Source organism: Tinamus guttatus, unplaced genomic scaffold (genome assembly GCF_059628265.1).
Source record: "Tinamus guttatus ecotype Peru unplaced genomic scaffold, ASM5962826v1 Tinamus_guttatus_pri_ptg000314l, whole genome shotgun sequence".
Taxonomy (NCBI): domain Eukaryota; kingdom Metazoa; phylum Chordata; class Aves; order Tinamiformes; family Tinamidae; genus Tinamus; species Tinamus guttatus.
Window position 1 is genome coordinate 6,392,188 of NW_028288848.1, and position 22,652 is coordinate 6,414,839.

A 22,652-nucleotide genomic window follows, 5' to 3' on the forward strand; every position below is an offset into this window, starting at 1 on the left:
TGCAAATACAGAGTTCTTGCTGATGGCTTGATCTGACAAATTAAATTTCAAGGGGTTAAACTGAAAATCATAGTATGAAAACAGACTTGAGAAAAAACAATGACAAGTGGCAAAAGTTTTTGGCAACTTTATTTAAGCTAACAAACGAATTTTCACACAGCAAAGTTATAAATTAATTTTAATAGGCTGATCCAGATGGTCCATTTGGAAAATGGATAGCTTGATCTGTTGAAAATTAAACTAAATTTATCTCTCTCATACTTCAAACTGAAGTAAGCGTGAGAAGAGTGTCCATTAAGTCCGGCTCATGCAGATGGACCGCCAGGTCACACATGGGACTAATCTGATTCATTTTAAAAATAAATGCATGAGTTATTGAATCAGGTTCCTGTTTCAAACCCTGTGTGTGAGCGTGTGCGTGTGTGTGCCGCCCTTTCAAAGGGACTCGCAAATGCTTCAGTGCCTTTTTAACCTGTGTGTTTCCATTTTAATTCAACTTCCTTGCCAAAAAGCATAATTAGTTTTCAGTGCCTATCATTTAGTGTTAGACGCAAACGCTAGATTGATTAGGTCAGGCATTTGTTATTTTAAGGGCTACGTCTCCATTCTTCATTTATGAAGAACATGAGCTCAATAGTCTTGGGGAGAGAGGCGGCCTTTAGAAACGGCGAAGGGGAAGCTCTCTGGGGGCCCCTCCAGCCTTTTAGCTTCTGGGTGTTTTAAACAGGGCCATGAATGCAGATTTGTAAATTTATTGCGGTGCCATCTGTTTGTTTTTTTTTTTTTTTGCAGGAACCGTATTATAGTTGGCTCGTATGTGTCTATTGTGGTGGTCACTCGGCGGGAGCTTGCCCTCGTAGTCCTACGGAGAGTGATGAATAGCGGGGGTCAGCATGAGTAGGTCACAGGGCAGCTGTCCAGGGCTGCCCTGAACTTGATTACCCCGCTGGTTTCCAGAGAAGATGGGCACAATGTGGCTTGTTCAGAAACCCTCCCTGCCTCCTCCTTGGTGGAGCGGGACTGAAGGGCCTTTTGCTGCCGCGGTTCCTTCTGCCGGGGCCGGTGCGGGGGGCAGCGCCGGCGGCCGCGCGATGGCCGTAACGTCCCTGCAAGTGGCACTTAGGGTTCTGCAGAGCTTCCGGATGGAAGTCCAGGGAAGATAAATCTCTGTGTGCTCCTCATTCGAACAGGCCCTTTAGTATTTCCAGGAGTTTTTCCTGGTAGCGTTTGGCACAGAGTACTGCCTGCGTTCAGTCACACGGGTTTGTGGTCGTTTTATAAAATTACATGTAGCACCCAGACCGTGCTCGAGGCGCTGTTTCAAAGTGAGAACAGGCGTGGTTTGCTCCTAAGAGCTTGAAGTCAAGCAGTTAAGGAAGGCAAAAAGCTGTAGGCATCACTGCTCACTTCTTGTCGGTGGCATCACCTGCTCCGCAGGTTACCTCTGTTCCGGGTAGAATGTAACGCTCTCCAAAAGCCCTTCTGCTCCGCGAAGTTAGTTCCCTCTTTGCAACTTACGGGGAAGGTTATAAAGTGGGGAGGTTGTAGGGATCCTGCAGCTCCCTCCCTCACTCCTGCGGGGGATTTTGTAGTTCAAATTTTCCTCCTCTTGGAGAGCCAGATGAGATGGGAAGTACCTTTCTTGCAAGGTTACCCCATTTATATCTTCTGTTATACTAGAAATGTTTGCTAGGAAGGAGTTGTTGGTTGAAAAGCCTCCTGGAATTGATAGAAATACATCCTAGTCATGCACTGAGGGGTGAAAAAAAATCACTTCCGTTTCTCCATATCACTTAATGCACATTAAAAAATCCGAGCAAACCGGGGTTCTGCCAAAATCTTAAGTTGCAAGGGAAATACGGCCTTGTGGCGGAAAGGCCACTGGGCTCTTTCAGCATCGGTGCTAATAGGAATCTGTCACCCCGCTGCATTTCTGCATTCCTCTGTAATTGAGTAAATTGCAAGTGGTGTCTGCTCCCCCCTGCTCTTTGTGTCCATGTCCACTTACCCTCCCAAGAACGTGGGCAGTGATAAATAAAGTGCTGAACAGGGCTCTCGACTCTTTGAAAGCAGCATGTTGCCAGCCCCCTAGTTATATTTCTTTAGGTGTTTATGTTTTTCTGTATTCTTTCCCTTGTGTGGCTGGAACCCCGGGGATCCAAAGCCATGAGAGAGGCCAAGAAGCTAACAAAGTAGCTGTCCTCTTGTTAGCTTGTTCCTTTCTTCTTTAAAAAACAGGATGAAAACCATCTGGCTCAGGGCATTACATTTTCCTCCCCCATGCACCTCTATAGATGAAGAGTTTCACCTGCAGTGAGGGTTTACATTGATTAGGGAGGGAGCAGTAATTCAAGCCTCCATCCACTTCAGTGATACTTTGCAGTCTTTAAGGGTGCTGACCCATTGAGTTAAACTGTCAAGGGAGGATAAAAAAGGAGCTTCATCCCGGGAGGTAACAGCTGCCAGGTTTTCAACACCTTGTGCGCTGCTGGAGAAATGTCACGAATTGTCAATGGAAAGAAAAATCACTCGGCTGCCATCTTCCCTTAATGATGAGCCTTATAAAATGAGAGATTTAAGGGTTTTTAAATCAGCGAGTAGCTGTCAGGGAGGAGAAAAAAAACAGAGAATCCAGAGGGATTTTGAACAATGGTCCTGACAAGATGTGGATTCGGCAAATAACGAGCCAAGTTGGGCTAATGCTGGCCGGCCAGGACGAGCAGGGTGAGCTCTGCACACTGGAGCGAAAGGCAAGGGAAGGCAGCACGGAAGTCTGGCATTAGCCTGGCCGTATTAAAAAAAAAAAAAAAAAAAAAAGGAAAAAGGAAAAAAAAAGTCTGATTCATAACCCAGTGAACTGAGAGACAACATACTGTATTTCTGCTCTTTTGAGGACAATTTGTTTTCAAGCAGCTACCAGATGGCTAAATACCACGACATTTCCTTTTTCTTTTCCTTTTTTTTTTTTCTTTCTTAACAAGAGATCCAGTTCTCCCTGCTCTTTGTTTTTGTTTGTTTTAATGCTTTTACTTCACTGCACAGCCCCGTGGTCTTTGGGCACTGTGACATACTCTTTTCCCTTTGCATTGATGGATGGGGAAAAAAAGGTCTTGAGCTTTAATGTCATTTCAGATAACAGGCAGATTGGAATAAGGCTTTTTGCTTGCATTGTCTCCAGGTTGTTTTTTTTTTTTCTGTTGTTTTAAGGGCCTTTTTTGCTGTTTGTTTTAGGTAAGTCATTTTAATTGTACTGAGTAATTAGAAGGTACACACAGCCAAGGGAGCTTTGTTATGGTAATTGCTCAAGAAAACCCACTCCCCAACCACCAGTGCCATGTGTTGAGACGCTTCTTCCCTCTAGTGGCAATATTAAGGACTCTGCCTTTTGCAGTAGGCAAGGTGTAATTGCAATATGACAAACTGTGCTTTAGGGAAAATCCTGTAAATGATCCAGTTTTTTGTTTGGCTAGTCTTTATTTTGTCTTATGGCTTTCCATGGAGACTCCCCTTCCCAAGACTGGGCTACGGATAGCAAAAATTGAGTCTTAAGAAAATACTCAGAGCAAATCATGGGTAATATCTTCCAGCTTGACTTAATTCTAGTCTTCTTTTTAATTACTTGTTTATAAAAACGTTTTTAAATTTGTTGAGATTACTTAATTCTTTCTGAAGCACCTCATTTGAAATAAATAAATAAATTGCATTTATTTTAAATAGTCCATGTGAAAGACCTTTCAAGGATAATTAATGCAAGTCTCCTAAGACTCTAAGTAAGATGAAAGCGATCTTTCCAAACCTGCTCGAGTGATTTGTTTATATAACTTCCCACTTCTGCTGAATTCTTCTGAGTCTAATAACTTCTTTTTTTTCTAACCATTTGGCAATTTGTGCTTAGCTACAAAAGCCCTTGTTCAAAAAGAACAGTTTAATAATCTTTTCCCTGAAAATGACTTGAAGGGAGGGTATGGGTTGTGTCTCTTTGCTGCGTTTTTATTAGTGTTATCTTTCTCTGATAAATCATGTAATTATTAACTATGGTGGGGGGAGGATCTTATTGAACTCCTGGGTTGCAGCTTCTATTAAAAAGTGGAGTTTTGTTCAGGGACTGGGGATTCTTCGGATAAATGGCCAAAGAAATGGATTTCTGCTGGCAAAAAAAAAGCTGCGCAAACCCCGTTCTGCCTTGGGTTCAAGGCTCCAGGTTGGCGCTCTGTGTTTGTGCGGAGCTGCGTGGCGTGAGTAGAAACGGTTGTGTCAAAGAACGGGATGATGCTTTATTAAAAAAATAAAGAAAGTCGGTCAATCAGACCAAGGCAGAGAAGCATTAGAAAAATGTAACCAAAGACACTTATGGAATGAGATCAGATACAGCTCTATCTTTAGTGAGCTGTAGTCTAGCGTCTCTGTGGCATTTTAAGCCTTCGGCTGAGAATGAATCCAGCTTTGTGGTTCCCCTGCTTCTGACATGATTTGGTGCTGCCATATATTTGTAGATTTTTTTTTTTCATTAGAGCTTGTTTTGCTATAGGGCTGCTTAACACCATTCTCAAACGGCTTTTGCAAGGTTAAAGGAATGCAGCTTGGTAACAAGTTTGTGTCATTTTAAATATATACCTCCTAGTAAATAAGGAGGAGCCTTGCAATCAATCCCTTTTAGTGTGTTATATGTTTCACCTGACAACTAAACCCTCTATTGATTAACCATTACTTTGTTAGATAATCTCGTGTCATTGAGCCACTGTAAAAATTAAACTCTTTAAAATGTTTTACCCTAGCAGCAATGCGAAAATTGAAAACTTGTTCAGAATTACAGCCAGCTTTCACAAAGAAGGTAGTTTTCAACAAACTAGTTTATGTTTGCATGCTTTATATGCAATATGAAAACATATTAAAGCACTCCAACGCAAAGCTGTCTGCCTGCAGCATTGAACCAGGCTACCGTTTCAGAGTGCTTTCCCATGGCAAAGAAACCTCTTATCTTGATGAAAGGTGAGGAAAAACTTGAACAGTTTTGGTGCAAACTAGATGAGATCTTTAAAAGGGTTAGCTTTAAAGGTGAAGGGAGAGATTTGCTTTTCCAAGACCTGGATTCCGGTTTTGACATTTGTGTTTTTCTTCTAGACTAGTCAGCAATTCCATGGGCATCTGAAGCAGTGAAGGGAGATACTCTCATGCTGCAGGGTGACACGAGGCACCTTGAAATGTTTCACCTAAAATTTAGGACTCTGGGTTATTCCTTGATAGAACAGCGTTCATACTACTTGCTAATAACGGCTCGTGTGTGAACACAGCTATGAGAGTGCCACATGAAACCAAATGTCCAGCTATGCCAGGATCTTGTGTCTGAGAGTAGCCAGAAGTGCTATCTATGGAGAAGTGTTGGAACAGGCCAACCATATAGTAATAATTCCACAAAAGATCCTCTCGGCTTCTCATGGTTTGTGACTTCATGAGCCAGCTGCAGTCTCTTTGCATCCTTATCAGTACATTTCCATTGAAGCCTTCTATGTACACTGATATTGCCTCATTTTTACCCTGGACTTTTAAGGAGAACTAGGATGCGTTCCAAGTTTTTGCTTGAGACCTTCCTGAACATTTTGTAGAACATCCACATGCGTCTTCTCTGGCGTTCATCATTTTACTCATTGTACAAAGTGGATGCCTTCAGTGCAAATGTGCAGAAAATGTGCAAATAAGAATACAGTAGAGGCTAGTGAGCTGCTCATCACTGTTGGTTTGGTTGGCTCTCAAACCTGTAGCCTCATCCCTTTTTCTGCTGGCTGATGCTGCCCCCTCCATGGCATCGTGTGGCCGCGGGCTCCAGAAGGTCACGACTGCCTGTGTGAAGACGGGGTTTCTTTCTTCCGTCTTAAATTTATCCTCAACTGTAGCTTCATCGAGTGTCTCCCTTTCTTGCATTGTGGGATTTGATGCACAAATTGTTTTGTTTTGCTGGAAATTCAGTTGCTACTGTGCACACTAAAATGTACTGTCTTCCATGTGCATAAGATCCTGTCAGAATAAGCTTTGCTGGCTGAGCTTTCCATACATAAAGTGGAGTTAGTATTAGCTTTCTGTGAGTCAGGGCCTCTCTTCAAAAAAACTATGTGTAGTAGGTAAGTTTTTTTTAGGAATACTAGTACTGGAATTTTAGGAGTGAAATTGCAAATGAAGGATCACAGATTCATGATAAACCAGATGGGTTAAATATACACAAAGCTAAATAGTGAATAAAATATCTTACTGACTGTTCATGGGTTTTCATCTCCAGAATCTAGGCTTGATTTGACTAGTGTGATGCTTATATAAAATACAACACGTGGCGTTGTCTGAACGCTAGTGCAAAGCAGATGGTGTCAACTTTCTGTCCACCAGTTGAGCCACTCCATCTAAGCTACAATTTATAGTAGTTTATGCTATTCTGATCTCTCTTCTGAGGAGAAAGTGCTCTGCATACCAGAGTGATGGTTTTATGGTGTTGGCAAATATTTGCAAGGGGCTAAGTTGAGTCCATCAGACTTCTGTTTGCTTGTGGGCTAATCCCAGTTTGAGTCTAAACCTCCCCTGCTGAAAGATGCACTCTGTGCGTCTGCACGGTGCTTTGAAAGGCTTCATGTGCTTGAATTTTTCAGTTTCTTCTTCTGGATCCAGAGTCAGAAATTGCTAGTGGGTTGCTAGTGGCAGCAGATATCGGTGTTATGCCTTGTAAGGAGATCTGCTGGAGCCGGGATATTCCGCATTCCTGTCTGTCACTGGTTCTTTTCTGGTTAGAGCACTCATTGCAAAGTAAAATGTAAAGTGATAAAGTAGTGGAGAAAACAGGGATTTTGTGCTCCTCTTTGTTTGCTTCATGATGAAGTTTAGGAGTGTTTGGAAAGAAATGTAGATGGAAACGGCCATGAATTCCTGAACTGCCCCAAGGGTGACTGTACAGTATCAGACCAGGATAGACCCACCTGGAGCAGTGTTCTGGTTTTCCACGGTGGGCAGCAATGAGTCTTTAAGGAGGATCGTAATAGCCCGGGTGAACAGCGAGTGATGCTTCCCCTGGCTTTAATCACCCAGTGGCTCTCTCTTGCTGCTTATGTCCTCCTGAGCCTGCAGGCTGGGTTAGGAACCACTGGGTACATGGGCCTGTCTTTTACTGCCGACCCCTTGCAATCAGTGTGAAGTTTTTTGCTTGGAGAGCAAAAGAGACTGTTTGTTTGGCTGGTGCTTGGCACAGCGTGGAGCAGGAGGGAGCCTGGCCCTGAGGGAGCAGGGCTGGATGGAGGAGCCCCCACCACGTCAGCGCTGCTGTGACTTGGGTAACCCAGGGCAAGTTTGGGATTTAATTCATCTAGAAGCAAACATCAGAAATCCAAGGTATCCTCCTGAAAGGAGGATCTTGCAAGACTGTCAGCAAATATTACAGGAAGAGAGCAGACAAACACTTCACTACAAATCTGTGCATGTTCATCACTTTCAGTGATCTTAACAATATCATGAATGTTAATATATTTGCTCTAGTTTTCTTGGAAATGTCTTTGTGCCAAACATTTAATTTCATTCTCTTCAACATGCTTCTTAGCTTGTTCACACACTTCTTAGCACACTTCACATCTTCTAGGTGCTCCACTTGTTATTCTTTGAATGAAGTAACTTGGGAGCAGTTTTCTGTGAGCAGCCACAGACCAGTCCTTTACAGCAGCATTCCCAAGAAGTTGGACTGGGTGAGCAGCTGGTGCACAGAGATTACTGCCTGCCACACTGGTATTTTTTCCTTGCACTCCTTTGTCCATCTGTCTCTTGGTCAGCCCGAAGATTGCAAGTTCTTTGGGGCAGGGAATAGTGTCTTCTAGGCCTAGCACGATGGGATTTTAGTCCAATACTGGAGCTCTTAGGTGCTACTGTCCTGCTGCTAGTAAAATGTGAGCCTAATAAAGTATAATTAACAAAATGTTTAAAGTAAGGGGGAAAAAACTCCATTATAAACTCCTGAGTTCTTTGTGCATCTTAGTTTAAATAGCCAAATGCACTAAAGCATAGTTGCAAGCACACTTAACTAGGTATTGTTTATATGCTGACCGCAGAGCAGGGAGGTGCTGAGAGGGGCACATTTTGTAGAGGCTCCTGAAGTTTGTGGTCCTGGTCGAGGGTCTCCAGTGCAGGTGCTCTTGAATTAAAGAAAAGACATCCTCCTTGGAAAGGATGAGCTTCCCAAAGGTGGGAGAGTGAACTAAAACAGGTGAGATCAGGCATGCACGCGTTCACATGTGCTTGTAACCCTTGTACAATCAAATCCCTTTGTCCCTGAATATCAAGATAAATATAAAGATTAACCTAATAAAAAAAAATAAAAGATGACATAAGCCTTTTCAATCTTTGTGTCTCTGAAGTAAAAAAAGGCACAGAGCTACTCAGAGGAAATGTGTGCCTGCAGCACAGGTTCTGCATATAGAATAGTTTGTGTGGGCTCAAAACTTTCACACCTTGGGAAAAAAGGAAGTGGTTCAGAAATGGGGTAGAATGACTTCATGGACCTGTTGCAAAAAATGGGGTGCCTAAAATAAAATTTCTGTTCTTCTATTCATAACCTTTTTAATCTTCCTACAGACCTACAACAGCTGTGCCAGACTGTGCTTAAACCAGGAAACAGTGTGTCTAGGAAGCACTGCTATGAAGACTGAGAATTGTGTGGCCAAAGTAAGTAACAGAATGGCTGTGTTCTTGAGGGTTTATGTTTGGTTGGTTTTGTTTTAACATTCTGATGCTGTTAAAGAAAAGCTCTTGTTGAAGTTACACATACAAAAAATATTCAATCAGAAAGCAAATATTTTAGATTTTTCTAATCATGACAGTGTTTTCAGAGCTGGCCAACTAATGTTTTCCTCTTATGGAAATGATTATTTAAAGTCTCGAGCTGTTGAGACTGAAGTTCATTTGCTATGCAAGTAATAGGCTTTTGCAATGGGATGATCTACTGCTGCCATGTAATTAGCTGTGGCAGCCTTAAATGGTAAATGTCCAGACATATTGTAAAACCATTGCATGAGAACTCTGTCATGGTTCCCTTTCTTAGCTACCAAGGGGGGTGTGCAGAAGCAGTTGTAAAGAAAGGCCTTTTAATTAAAATAAAGTGAGTGTTATATTTAGGACAAGCCGAAGAGGGAGATAGGGCAGTTGGAATGGGAATAAAATGGCTATATCAGCCCGTAAGAGAAATGTGAATAGAGAGTTGAGGTGCCACGAACCGCTCTCTTAAAACTCAGTGTACCTAGTGTAAAATAAGGTGCATGGCTGGTTGTGAATGGAAAATGTTCCAGCTGTGATGCGACATGTATAAAAAGGCTGGTGCAGAGGACGTGTTCGGCCCCGCTTCAGCTTCGTGTTTCCGCTGGGGGCAAGTTTAGAAGGGACATGAAGGGCAGCTCAGTGCAGGCAGCCAGCTGTTCCCCAAACCAGCTGGCATTTTGTTGCTTCTCCGTCACCACAACCAGACCACTGCTTGGCCTGTTCTCTTTTCATTTGCTTGTTCTTTGGATCTTCTTAAAGTCCCTTTTTTCCCCCATACATTTGAATGGTTGTTAAATGTGCTTTGTGCCTTCATGGCCTGCTTTAGGGTACCTTAACAATAATTTCCCAGGCTAAATATTTGCTATGATTTTGCTGGTGAAACTGGGTGTCCCATCAGGTCCATTTTGTCAGGGAACTGGCCAGCGCAGGAGGTTGTCCTGGTGCTTGCAGGTGCTCGCAGGCTGCACTCAGCAGGCAAAGTTACCTTCTAAGGGAGAGGCGCTTCCGAGAGAAGCTGCCAAGCTTGGTGCAGAGTGCTGATAGCCAATCCCAGCACCCACATTCCCAGCTCCAGACTGCTGGTTTTGCACATTGCTTCTTTAAGGCCCCTTATCAGGTAGGTGAAACTCTTGAAAGAAGGAACCGGAGCTGCTCTTAGGGAAGTGCTTGGGCACAGAGCATTATTATCATGGCATGAGGCAGCTCCTGACAAGCTCCAGGAAAGCATTCAACCCCGCCAGCTCTGCAGCACCGTGTTTGACCCGACCATTTTACTAAGGAGCAAGGATGTGCAAGAAGTACAGTTGCAAATTGACAAGATGCTTCTTTTCATTGAAGTAACATCAATTTCAAATGTGCTGTCTCCAGTTGTAAACTCTCCTAAAACCCTGTTTCTGTGGGCTTGTGAAAGAAGTGTGGGGAGAGGTGGAGGCAGGTCCAGCAATTTCATGTTATTTAGGATGAATTTGAACTGTGCCCTTGGAATTGGAAAAGTATATGTTTTGAAATGTCTATTGTCCTGCAATATAGATAATAAGTAGGGGATATATTTCCCCTAGTACTAGCTTGTGTCACCACTGTGTCCCTTTCCTTTGCCTTTCTAGTCACAAAACAGTGAAATAGATTCTAAGGGAGCTTATATCTTTCAAATTCCAAAAATGTTGAAGCATTTATAAATCCAGTTAGCTAGATGCAGACGGCTTAGTGATGGCATAGGCAAATGGCACAACTGTTAAATGTACCCTAGGTGAAAGGCTTAAGTGGGATTTAAGGAGTTCAGAGGCCTTCTCTTAGACTTCGGCGCATGGTGAGTTTTATCCTCTGTGATTGATGTGTCTTATAGCCTTGAACATTAAAATGTTTTGTCAAGAGAATGAATACTAGAAAGGGTAAGTGTGGCTTTCTTTATCTGCAGCACTTTTTCGAAAGTATTGTAGGAGATACATGCATATGTGTATATATATGCGTGTCTGTATGTCACAATTTGCCTTTCCTGGTTCTGCAGTGCCGTCTGAGGAGTCAGCATTATCACAAGCTTGTCAGAAGTGTCAGTCAGTCTGCAAGAGAGAATATTTTTCCTTTGAAAACAGAATTCCTGATTCTGCACCTACTTGCGAGAAGGAAAATTGTGTAGGGTGACAACTATATTAATGCAATTTGCTGATCATGTGCTAGGTGTTTCTCAAATTTGTTGAAAGAATGACGTGCAGTTTCCCTCGAGGCCACACATATCAGTACTCAGATATCTTTTTACAGACTGAACCACTGTCCATCCATCAACTTGCTTGTGGATAAGTGTTGCTGTACCGACCTTCAGCTGCAACTTACCCACCTAATAACTAGCATTCTTTCTAAAACAGAAGAAAAAGGAAGAAGCTTAAAATAAATTTATGCCTATTTTCAAATAGGGAATGTGATGTAGGACTGCTGCCTCCTGGCCACTCGGTGAGGTCTGTGTTAGATAGGAAATGCTGCCTGCCCTGTCTCTTATTTGATGTCGTGCTCACTGTCTACAGCCAGGTGCTCTGTGGCTTTCGCAAGTCTATGGATTATCTAGTTTTATTCGGACATTTAGCAATAAAATCAGAAAACTTGACAGAGAATATCTAGTTTTAATGACCCTGTATGGTGTTCTTAGCCCTGCTCTTCTGGTATTTATTTGTCCTTTGAAGCTCTCTTGTATAGAACCTGGACGTACTTGGGTACAATGAATTGAATAAGCTGCCATAGCCGTTGTTTTAATTGTGCTTATATTTTGACAGAAGAGGGATTGTATATTTTGGCATGTCACTTATATCACAAAATCACAGAATATGTGGTTAGTAGTGTTGTTTCTCTTTAATTCTCAGCAGTCTTTCCATCAATATTTTGGTATTTTTTCCACCTATTGCTTTTGAGTGTTCAACAAGTGTGATACCTGTTCAGCATAATGTTTTTAAAAAGGTATTTTTTACACACACATATAAAATCCTCCTACTTGTCCCTTTGCAAACCACAAAATACCTGAGAGAGGGTTTCTTGCATGATGCTGCTGTGTGCAACCACAAGTGGATGGCTTTCTCCGGAATTGGTGCTATGTGCCTAAATAAGCTAGAAATGTAGCATGGACCTGAGCTCCAAGGACAGGGTGTTTGGTTTTAATGAGGCTTATTGAAATCTGGCCAAATGAGCATCTGTTCCTATTGTTTGCTCCATATTTTGTAAGCCAGTATCTTCAGGCCAGATAACGGCGTTGGTGTGTGCTTCGTCCTCAATTAGAGAGGGGCACAGTTAAAAATCCCCTGGCATCTGGTGTGTCACTAGGACTCTTGTGATGCTCCTTGGTGTGCAAACAAGTCTCTCCCCTGTTCTGCATCCAGGGCCACTTCAGTTCTGTGGTGACCTTCACACTTCGTGTCTGCTATTCAGTGACACTTCAGACTCCGAAGTGTCACCAGCCTCCTTGGCTGAGGCTTTGCTTGAATGGATTATGTGTATTCCCAGTTTCAAAGAGCAGCCTCAATCTTTTCACCTTGCAAGGGTTGCGTGAGGGTTGAGTTTTGCTGTTAGGCTGGAATCTATTAGGTTTTGCACTACCCTGGATTGTAGCAACGTCCTCTTAATCCAAAGTGCTCTTTTCTTCTCCAACAAGAGGCTGGTGTGTAGCCGACATCTTGATTTCTACAGCCTATGCACCTTTTCTGTGTTCATTGGATAAGTCTCCATTTTTAGTAACTCTTGCAGTCCCTTCCAGCCGTATGAAGAAGTGCTCTCAGTTTCATTTTGCACTTGAAATCCTGCCTGCTTACACCCGGGATAGGCAACCTGCAGCGCTCCCGCCAAAGGCGCCGCAGAGGCAGGTTCTGGAGGGGGTGCAGCGTGCCCAGGCTGCGGCCGAGCCTCAGCTCGGAAATGGGAGGAAGAAAAAGAGAGCCCAGCACATCCTTGAGAGATCAGATTCTGTTTCAGGCCATTCTTTCCTACTCACGTACGATTGCTGGTTCTCCTTTTTAATGCCCCAGCAAACCCACTGCCCTGTGTTTGCACTCCTAAGCTTACTCTGGTGATGGTAAAATTTATTTCACAGAGCCATACACTATTTTCTTATTTCTTCATCACGTATTATCTTGGAAGGAGTTCTCAGGGTCTTTATATTAAGTATATTGGCTCTTCCAAGGAATCTTCTTTGCTGCACATCATATTTTTGAATTTGTGTACTGTAATGGTTACACTTTTGAGCTAGGAATCTATGAAGGGTTCATAGTCTTTATTTCTAGAGGTGCAGTTTAGACTGTTCTTGCTCCCCTCTTGTAGAGAGCTGAAGGACGCGATCCATGCAGGAATACTGTGAAAATTTCCTGTGTGATGCTTTAGAGCTCCTCAGATAAAACGTCCTGCTTAAGCACACAGGAATATTCTGCCTGCTCAGCATCCTGTTTGTAGCATCCAAGGGGACAGAGCTGTGCTCTGCTCAGTTCTGGAAACACATGACAAGCCTTGGCACTTCAAGCATGCTAGAAGAAATTTCCTTTCAGGGATGCATGGTATTATTTAGCTATCTCTGTGCTTTCTACATTCAGGGATGATTCAACTAAAGCGGGGAGTGGTGGAAGTTGTGGGTAATTGAAATCTCCCTTCCTTTGTGAGTGCTTTCTGCATGACTACTCCTTCAGCATTTTTAGAATAAAAATAGTTTGCATAGTAATCACACATTGAGCTCAGGATTTTTATATGAATTCAAAGGAGAAACCACAAGTACTCTTTAAAAAGCAAACATTTAGGGTTCCATGCTGAATGTTCCAGTTGGCAGTAGGACAAATTGAGCTGAAGAGTGTCCCTCTTGTGCTCTCAAGTCCTTTTATGTCACAGATTGATGGCTTCTCTTTCGTGAGAGTGTCCCTGCATTTGCTTTGCATGAACACCACAACCGGCGCAGTTTTGCTGTGATACACTGCTGAGTTGGTTTATCTTCAAATAACACACAGCTTTCCACTGTTTTCAAGTCTCTCCAGTGCTTTGACATTGGAAGTAGAGCAACTTAATCCTAGAGGAATATTATTGGAATAACTACATTCTGTTTGCTGATACTCCTTCAGCTGTTTTAATTAGAAAGTGTATTTCTCCATATCTTACTTTTTAGCACTGAGTGTCTGTGTGACGATGGAGAGGAGGCACCAGCTGACACCCTTCCAGTTCCGAAAGTCTCGGTGGTAGTTTCCTTTTGTACATTGGATATTCATTTCTGTGGGACGGCAGTCACTGGGAACATTATTTGGATGGAAAGGAATTGCTGATTGAATAAATGGCGCCTCAGCCACTGGCTGAGGAGGGCTTTAAGCATGTCCTTTTACCCTTTTCTCCTAGGTATTCCCTCTGCAGTGAGGGTAGCGCGAACGGCTTGTGTTCCAGGGGCATTGCTGAGGGTTAGTTAATGTTCGTAGGATGCTTTGGAACTGTGAATGCAGCACAGAATTCTCAACATTGAGACAACTCAAGTAGAAAACAGAACCAGAGCTTTATGTAAAAGCTTTGACCTAATAGTGATCTTCCTTCCGTAGCAGTATATCTGTTTTTTATCTTAATTGTGAATTTCAGTTTTATTTATTTAGGGCAAGGCAATTCTTATGCCTTGGCTCCCCCCCCCATCGCTAATAATCTCTTTGCAAATAACTGAAGAAATGTGATATTCCTGCTTCCCCCACCCCACCCCACCATGCACATTCTCCAGATTTTGATAGACTTGTTTTATTTATTTCCAAAATTATATCCGCAGGAAACAAGCTGTTTAAATTCAGATTATGCTGAAGCAAAATGGTCCTGGTATGAGAAGCAACGTGCTGTTTTATGAGCGCAGAGTCCCTTTTCTCATAACTGATTGATAGTAAATATTTTCCTGAAGAATTATTGCCAACCATGAACAGTGCAACTGTTTCACTTTTTTTTTTCCGTGCTACTTGCTGTACCAGCCATTGTCTGTAATTAAGATCTACAATTCACAATGCAGACGTTTGCACTTCCTCTGGGTCTGAGCTATTTATAAGGCATTTCAGCTGTTCAGAGTTTCTTTTGAGTGTTAAACTACATGTAAACAGGCTTCTTTAGTCTTCAGTTATGCAAACACTGTGAAGTAGTTTTTTCTCTTACCACTCAGCATTGTTCTGTGTGTCAGTGAACCCACAAATTAAAAAAGAATTACACTTGCTTTTTTAAGTGTAAAAGAAACATTGAAGAAATATTAATTTAATCCTTTGCTCTCATAAATTGCTTTATAGCTGAGGGTCCCTGAGAGTATTCTAGAGATGAATTCTTAAAGCTCTGCAATAAGGATGGTCATGTGGGGAAGTGAGTAGATCTTTTTCCTTTCATGCCTCAGTCTTGATATGAAACGTAATTCCAGAGTTTAGTCATCTGGATGCAGGTGCTTTTCTTTTTTGGAGCCAGTTTTGGGATCTTGAGAAACCAGATTTCATGACCTGCAAAGCTGACTTCAGTAAGTCTTGGAGAGGCTCCCACAGAGAGATATTCCCCCTCGGGTTTGACTGAACATCAGGAAAAGCTTTTTCTGTGGTGAGAGTCTAGGAGATTCTGTGGTTCTCTGTCCTACCAGTTTTCAAGACCAGACTGAATGAAGTCCTGAGCAACCTGGTTTAACCTCAGAGTTGACCCTGCTTTGAGCAGCAGGTTGGGCTTGCAGTGACCTCCTGAAGTCCTTTCCAGCCAGAATCTACTTGCGATCCTGTCAGTCTGCAAGTAATGAAAATATAATGGAAATCTTCTAAGAACAGGAACTCGAACCAGCAGCCTTAATCGAATTTGCCCTGCCCATGTGTTGCAGTGTGGTGTCACATGCTGTAATTCCTCCCCAAGTGCTTGCTGTGTGCTGGTGATAGTCTCCAGAAAAGATTGCAGGCCGGAGGTCTTCATTCAAGGCACTGTCACATTAAACTCCTAAGGACTGTTCAGCAGGGTAAGAGTTATGGAACTGGGCTTGCACTTTGGAAGTGCTCTGGGATCCGTCACGATGGAAATGTAAAACAGTTTGTGATATAAATCATTGATGGGCTTAGTGGTACTCAATGTATAAGAAGTGTCGCTCCCCAAGTGGTCGCCTGCAGTGGCGGCACCCCCAGAGATGATAGAGAAGGCAAATGCCATTGTTGTGGCATTGACTGAATACATTTTCAGTATTTTTCAGATGCAAGAATTGAAAGGAGAGGTTATTTGAGGAATATGACAAATTTTTGCATTAAGAGTTTCTGGCGTGAAGTGCTGGATTAATCGTTGCATACTGTCGCCCACCGCAGGGATGCTGTTGGCGTGGCCAAGTGTCACATTGCAGAAGGCAAAACGAGTTCTGAGTTGAGGCTAGCAAGGGAGCTGATCAGAACGAGCCCGATCTGGATTAATACAGGGGCAGCTCCAAGGTCTTTGCTGAGGGGAGGCGGGACGAAGCGGCGTCCCCGTCCGGCGCGCGCTGCGGCGTTGCCCGCCGATGCGTGCCCGCTCACCGGCACGCACAGATCACATGGCTCCTCCAAAAGTCAAACGATCAATTCGCCTCGTTTTGGCTCTGTACTTAATGCACAAACAGTGCGATCTGCAGGGCTGTAATTGCATTGTTAGGGCCAAGGAACAAGCCTGTGCCTTTTCAGCAGACAGCTGGCAGGGAAAGAGGCATGTTGTTAGGAAAGAGAGAGGCAAGGCAAATAAAATTACTGCTAACGCTCAGAGATCGGCAGGAGTCCTACTTGCCTAATCTTACCGGTGGGAGCAAGCGGCTGTTGTAATCCAATTATAGCAGCATAAGCAATTTGTTAGACACTCCGCATAATGTAACAATTTCCCAATAAACTCTGACTTGTAATAACGTCGGCAAGAGCCCACATAAATCTGCCCGAATGGTGGGGGCTGGAGCGTTCGGCTGGGGGCTTGTAATTTGTGCCATCAGCACGTTTTGTGGAGTGTGGTGTGGTGCAGTCTTGCAGTGCAGGAATTTTAAGGAGAAAAGCCTGGCACGCCCCTCCAAGGAGAAGTGTCCGCGAGGGTCAGAAGGAAGAGCGAACAAAGCCGGGAGGTGGCTTTTCAAGGGGGGAGGTACAAGCACCCCCAATTCACAACGCTCTAGCTGCTGAGGATTTAAAAATACTTAAAAAGCAGTAATGAAAATTAGAGTGTTTTGAATTACAGCGGAGGGAGGAAGGGGGACTAGAATTGCATCTGTTTTGGAGGGGGAGGGATAAGAATGCACTTCCTTATGTTTAATCCCTTTAAATATTAAAAAAGGAGCTCAAGTGTTGATGCTCCATGCTATACAGGATAGAGAAGCCGCAGATCCGGTCCCAAGCAATTCATAACCTACAAAGGGAAAAATTAAGCCTTTCCCGGTATCCAGTTCTTCTCCCGTTGTCTTTCTTGCAGCTCCTAGCTGGCTTCATGCATATTGGCACAGCATCTTGATGATGTGTCTGAGAGAGAAAACGGAGGTCTAGAACCATTCACTTTGAGCATACCCTAGCGAATTTAACTTTTTTTGGCACAATGATGAATGTCCCCTCCGGTTCATGCAGATCTACACAAAGAACTAATCTAATTTAGATATTATTTAAAAGTAAAATCAGATCGCTGTGCTTTGCCTGTCACTCTTGGAGCACAGCGCGAGTTACAGCATCGTAGACACCAGATTAGGCTTTATGTGTAGTAAGATTTAAGCTATCGTATTTCTGTTAATCCCTCCATTTAGCATTTCCCTCTGCTAAGACACAGATAGGCAGCCGCCAAAATATTGCAGGCCGTTTATATAGGGATCCCAGCAGTCTGGGATTTTTAATGGGAGTCCTTAGGAGTGCTGTAGTGGGAAAATGCCTGGCTTCGTACTGCTCACAGTGCTTTATTCATTTCCCAGCCAGGGAATCCGGGAATCCGTGGAGGCTTCAGTGGGGAAGGACATGTCTGCTCCGACTTGTTCACGAGGCCGTGTTGAGGCGTTCACCTCGAGCCTCAGGAATGCGCTGCGGTTGTTTAATCCATAAAATAGCAACCGGGACGTGCGGGCAGGTTTCAGCGAGGGGAAACCAGCGTGTTCTGTGTTTTGCCTTTATAGGGAAGCCTCCATTGTACTTTACCTTCACCATGAGGCCCAGAGCCTCCCCATAAACATCTTCCTTGCCCATATATATGTAGGGAGAGGCCCAGTTGCGAGGGCAGGGATTCTCTCCATGTCCCAGAGCCGCATCAATAAGCCGCGGCGCCTCTAATAAAGCCGCTCGGCGTCGGGCTTTAACTAATGGCTGATTTTCCCGGCGTTGACAGTGAGCTGTGTGCGTTATTTTCTCCTGATATTGTAAAAATAATGAGAGCAAATGAGAACAATCAGTTTACCCGGCGAGCCGCTGATTGGAGGTGATGGGCAATATGGCAGCGGGTAATCCATCTTCAGCCTCCTGTCACATTAACTTCGGCAGCGCGGAAAGGATCAGGCGGAGCGAGCGGGAATCCTGCCCAATCAGGAAGGGCAAATTAATGAGAAGAGCATTGTTCTGTGATCAACCTTTTAATTAGCGCGAGCGGAGACGGGAGGGCCGGCGCTGGCGGCGGCTGCAGCTGCGCCACGAGGCCCCGCATGTTTGCGGCGAGGGGGAGGGAAAGGGAAAACCCACGGGTGTTAAATTACCCGGGCTGCGCTCCCTGCGCGCCCGCACTGTGTCTTCCTCGGCGACCCCTTAAAAGAGCTTAATAAACGGCCGCGTCCGGGTTAATCTTGCAAACGTGGCTCTCGCTGACGCGGAGCCGGGAACAGGCCCTTCCGAGGGCCGTTCCGCAGAACGTGGGTCGCCGCTTAAGGAAGGGAGCGGGGAGCGCGAGGCCGGTCGGGTGCTGGAGGTGACGTTTCCCTTCCTCAAGGAAAGCAGAGGAGGGAGGCAGATAAAATTAGAGTAAGGGACTGCCCGTTTGATAACTGCCCTCCTTATTTAGTGTATGTTTGAAATCAGAGTCCTTGGCCTATCTTTGAAACGAGACGCTGCAGTTAAAAATACTGTGCGTGCCATGTGTCTTTAAGCAGCAAAAAAGGGGAGAGATCTGATACTGCACCAATTTCCTCCTATGCCTTTTTTGTTCTTTTTTTATTATTATTTTTGGTCCATGTTTTCTTTTGCAGAAGCATTTTCAGTTTCTTCACTTACCAGCAAGAAATTATAATTTGAAAGATTTGGCCTGTGTCTTTGCTGAGATTAGCTTGATCTTTTGTTCCTAGAGGCTTGATAAAGTAGTGGCTTTTCTCAAGTGCACCCTAGGAATAAAAACTGTATTTAATGACAGTCAAGTCTGAGCATCTGTCCTGGAAAAAATAGGTATTTTTTGTAAGGGAGGGAAACTGTAATGCTGGAAAAATATTGGTATTAGGGAGTGTTTTCTGGGAAGGAGAGTAAGCAGTGTTATGAAGGAGCACTAACATCTGCAGTGTGGAGGAATAGAGCCCCTTCCCTACTAGCACAGTTCCTGTTCTTCCCCCCCCAGCACATGCATGGGGTTTTTGGGCATAACTTTTCTTCTTCCTGTCATTCCTAACAAAGTGCTAATGGTTGAAGAGCAAAGTTCAGTCCTCCTGCTTGCAGTGTCTACACTTCTTTTTTTTTTTTTCCCCCCTTTTTCCAACTGGGACACAACACAAACTCCTTTGCTTCTAGGTATCCCACTTTTCAATATGGAAATAACAAGGGAGATGTTCCGAGTATGCCAGAGAGCCCCAAACTAGTGTGCTGCCCACAGCAAACTGTACGGGCTCTTCATGTTGCTCTGCTGCAAGCCCTCACCTTTAGCCATTTGTGTGGCAATTGGCTACCCACTGAAAAGCCAAAATCAGATTTGCTGGCTGGCAAGGTTTGGGGGGGCTAAGCTTGCTTTATTATTATTTATTTTTTATTATTATTAAATTCTAGCCAGATGTCACAGTTGCTGGTTATGATAATATTTTGAAATTTGTTACTTTGTACCAGTAATGTTACGTCTTCTCTCCCTGCTGCCATCCTGTTCAAAAATGAGGTGGGGAAGTGAGTTTGCTAATTTCCATGTAGTTTTTATAGCTCAAAACATATCCCTGCAAAAATCAACCTGATAAACCACAACTGTTCGTATTATTTAAGCCAACTGTATTGGTGATGTAAATGTTCATGGGACTTGCAGTTCTGCCTGCGAAGGTTACCTACTATTTTCCATTAGGACAAACTATTTATAACTTTGCTATTATTTAACCCTTTGAGGTAGAATTTTATTTTGTCTTCAGCTGCAATTCCCTTCCTCCAGCCTGAGGCAGGAATAAAGTTTGGTGTGTGGGACGAGCAGTATTCACTTAAGAAACAGCTGTTCAATATTTTATTTTGTTCTATTCATGTTGTTTGTTTGGTGCCCCGGGCTGTATTTATTGCATGCCTTTCAAGCCCTGGTCAGAATATGGAAATGCAAACTTCCTCCTGGGGTTTTCCCGGCGCTTGGAGCGCTTCACAAGCCTTAATTAATCCTGCCAGGGCTTCGTGGGGCGAGGGGCGACTCCAGGTCCCTTTTTGCGGAGGGGTTCAAAAGTTGCTCTTACAGCTGAAACGCAGGGCTGCAGTAGTGTGTTTACAGTAAGCAGCAAGACCCCACCAGAGACGTATTAGCGAGGAATTACGGCTCCGGATTTTGAGACATTTTGTCTTTGTCGTATTCTGCCACTGCATCTCAGTTCTTCCGACTCCGAGAGGGGCTAATGCTGCTCCGTGTTCCCTCATTAGACAACCAGGGATCCGTTTGTGTTTCTGTACTTCAGCAGTGTTTTTGCTACAAACACACCAATGTTGGCCTGGGTTTTATTCCTTAGCCCCCTTCCTCTCTCCCACCAAGTCTGTCCGCATTTTAAAGAAGCTGCATTAGAGCTGCATCTTGGGGTACAAGCTACTCCAGGAAGTTGAAGTCATATTTGCAATCAAACGCAGTGCTTACAGGAGGCAGGGAAAATGCCCAGGGAAGAGGTGGATTCTTCTAAACCAGCTGGTTTTGTTGTTGTTGCTTAAAACAGCAAAAGATGGCAAAGCTTTCTTTTTTTTTTTCTTTTTTTAAAATAAAACTCAAAACCTAGTAAATTGTTTTGTTGCCGCTTAAATCAGGTTGTCAGTCCCCAAAGAGATTCCCTTGTGGGATGAGAGAAACTGGCAAATTCCGGCCTCAAAGTAACCTTATTGCAAAGGAATAGCAGGGAAGAGGCAGGCAACGTATCGCACAGTTCACAGACTCCTGGCACCTTAAGTATGGAGCCGCTACTGTGACTCTGTAATGGGCTGTCCCAGCATGGGGTATAATATCATAAAAAGTGTAAGTATGCCACATGTGAATTAATAGGCAGCCTAAGGATCGTTAGTGATTACATATATGTTAAAATGAACATGCAGCAAATCTTAATTCTTTTTTGACCTAATAGACTCTTGTTTCTCTAGCTCCCGGTTGGATTTTGCAGCTGGCTGATTTTATCGGTGTTGGATGTTCTTGGCTCATCTTACATCCTTTTATTCTGTTAATTTTATTTGAAAATTGTTGACGTTCTTCGTATTTAAATCTCTCCAGTTTGCATTTTCGCAGTGCTGCTTTCCTGCTTCTCTCTCTTGCCACCTGCACCCACTCCGTCTGTTCTGTCCCTGTCTGCTCTGAGCACAGAGGACACTCTCGAACCCCAGCGAGCTCAGAAAAATATCATTCTCCGGAGTTTCCTGCTTCTCCTTTCCCCCAGACAAAAAGCTTTCTCTGCTTTAAGAACTGTGTACAGGCTGTTGCTGCTTACTGTCTTCTGCCTGAAGCTCAAACAGCTTCGGGAGCTTTAGCTGTAACCTTGCAGTGTCCTGTGAAGCAGTTGCATAGGTGCTGAGGAAGGAGGTGGGGGCAGCTTAGCCATGATCAGGCAGAAACCTGAGCAGAACCCGGTGAAAAAGTTGTTCTCTGGCTCTGCTGACAGTTCAGTGTTGAGCCTTAACTGCCCCTTCCTATCTTTCCTTTCACAGAGGTATGCGCTCGCTTTCCGGCCTCCCACTGGTTTTGTCACAGCTTCAATAACATCACCTCTTCATCAAACTCTCTAAGATCCTCCTCATATGAACGTAACTTTCTGAACATCAGAACCAACATAAAAAAAAGAAGCCCATAGAGCAAGATACTCACTTCTGTAAAGCTATTGAGCATCCGAGCACACCACAGAGGCCTTCACGTACAGCCAGGTTCTCAGGCAGCGCTGTACGTGCTCCGAGTGCAGCAGTATCGACTCGAGCAAACTGAAGAGATCCTTGCTCAGGGAGGACCTCTCTGGAGAACTAGCTTTCATCTCTGAATACGCTACCCAAAAGCCCTACACAAACTACTGCAGGGCAGAAAAAAGTTGTCTATCGATCATGTGTTCCTAGTTGACATGCTAGCCCAGTTTGGATCTTATAAAGAAAATCATTAAGTAATTAGAGTCTGTACTGGAAGAAATTTTCTCAAATGTCCTCTCTCTTCCCCCCTTGCCCTGCAGCTTTCAAACAGCTCCTCCAGCCTCACTGAACTTACTGCTAGGAACAAACACCCTGTCAACCAAACACACACTAGACCCAGCATAATTAACAAAATGCAGAATACTAACGGCCCCATCAGTCTCCATGGATCCTATATCCATGCACTTCCCCGAATGTCATATTTTTTTGTCCAGCACATCAAAAGTCTTTATGGACAGTGTGTGAAGCCAAAACCAAACCTCATTTTCACTGTGTTTTAGAACAGTATATTTATCTATATATATTCCTGTATCTGTATGTAGTCTCATATCTAGCTAAACTATCCCTGTTTCTTTCTCTGCCCTGTGACAACTAGTGATCTTTCTGCTTGCTGTCCACAGACACCTT

General features: G+C 43.8%; 1 protein-coding gene across 4 annotated transcripts in view; it reads left to right on the forward strand.

The window, feature by feature from the left end:
- BTRC (beta-transducin repeat containing E3 ubiquitin protein ligase) overlaps positions 1-22,652 on the forward strand; it is a 113,213-nt gene that overhangs the window by 48,822 nt on the left and 41,739 nt on the right. For all 4 annotated transcript variants that reach the window (XM_088528674.1, XM_088528676.1, XM_088528675.1 and 1 more), the window contains one exon: positions 8,596-8,685. In XM_088528674.1, the coding sequence (XP_088384800.1) occupies positions 8,596-8,685 (90 nt within the window). The remainder of the gene's footprint in view (positions 1-8,595; positions 8,686-22,652) is intronic.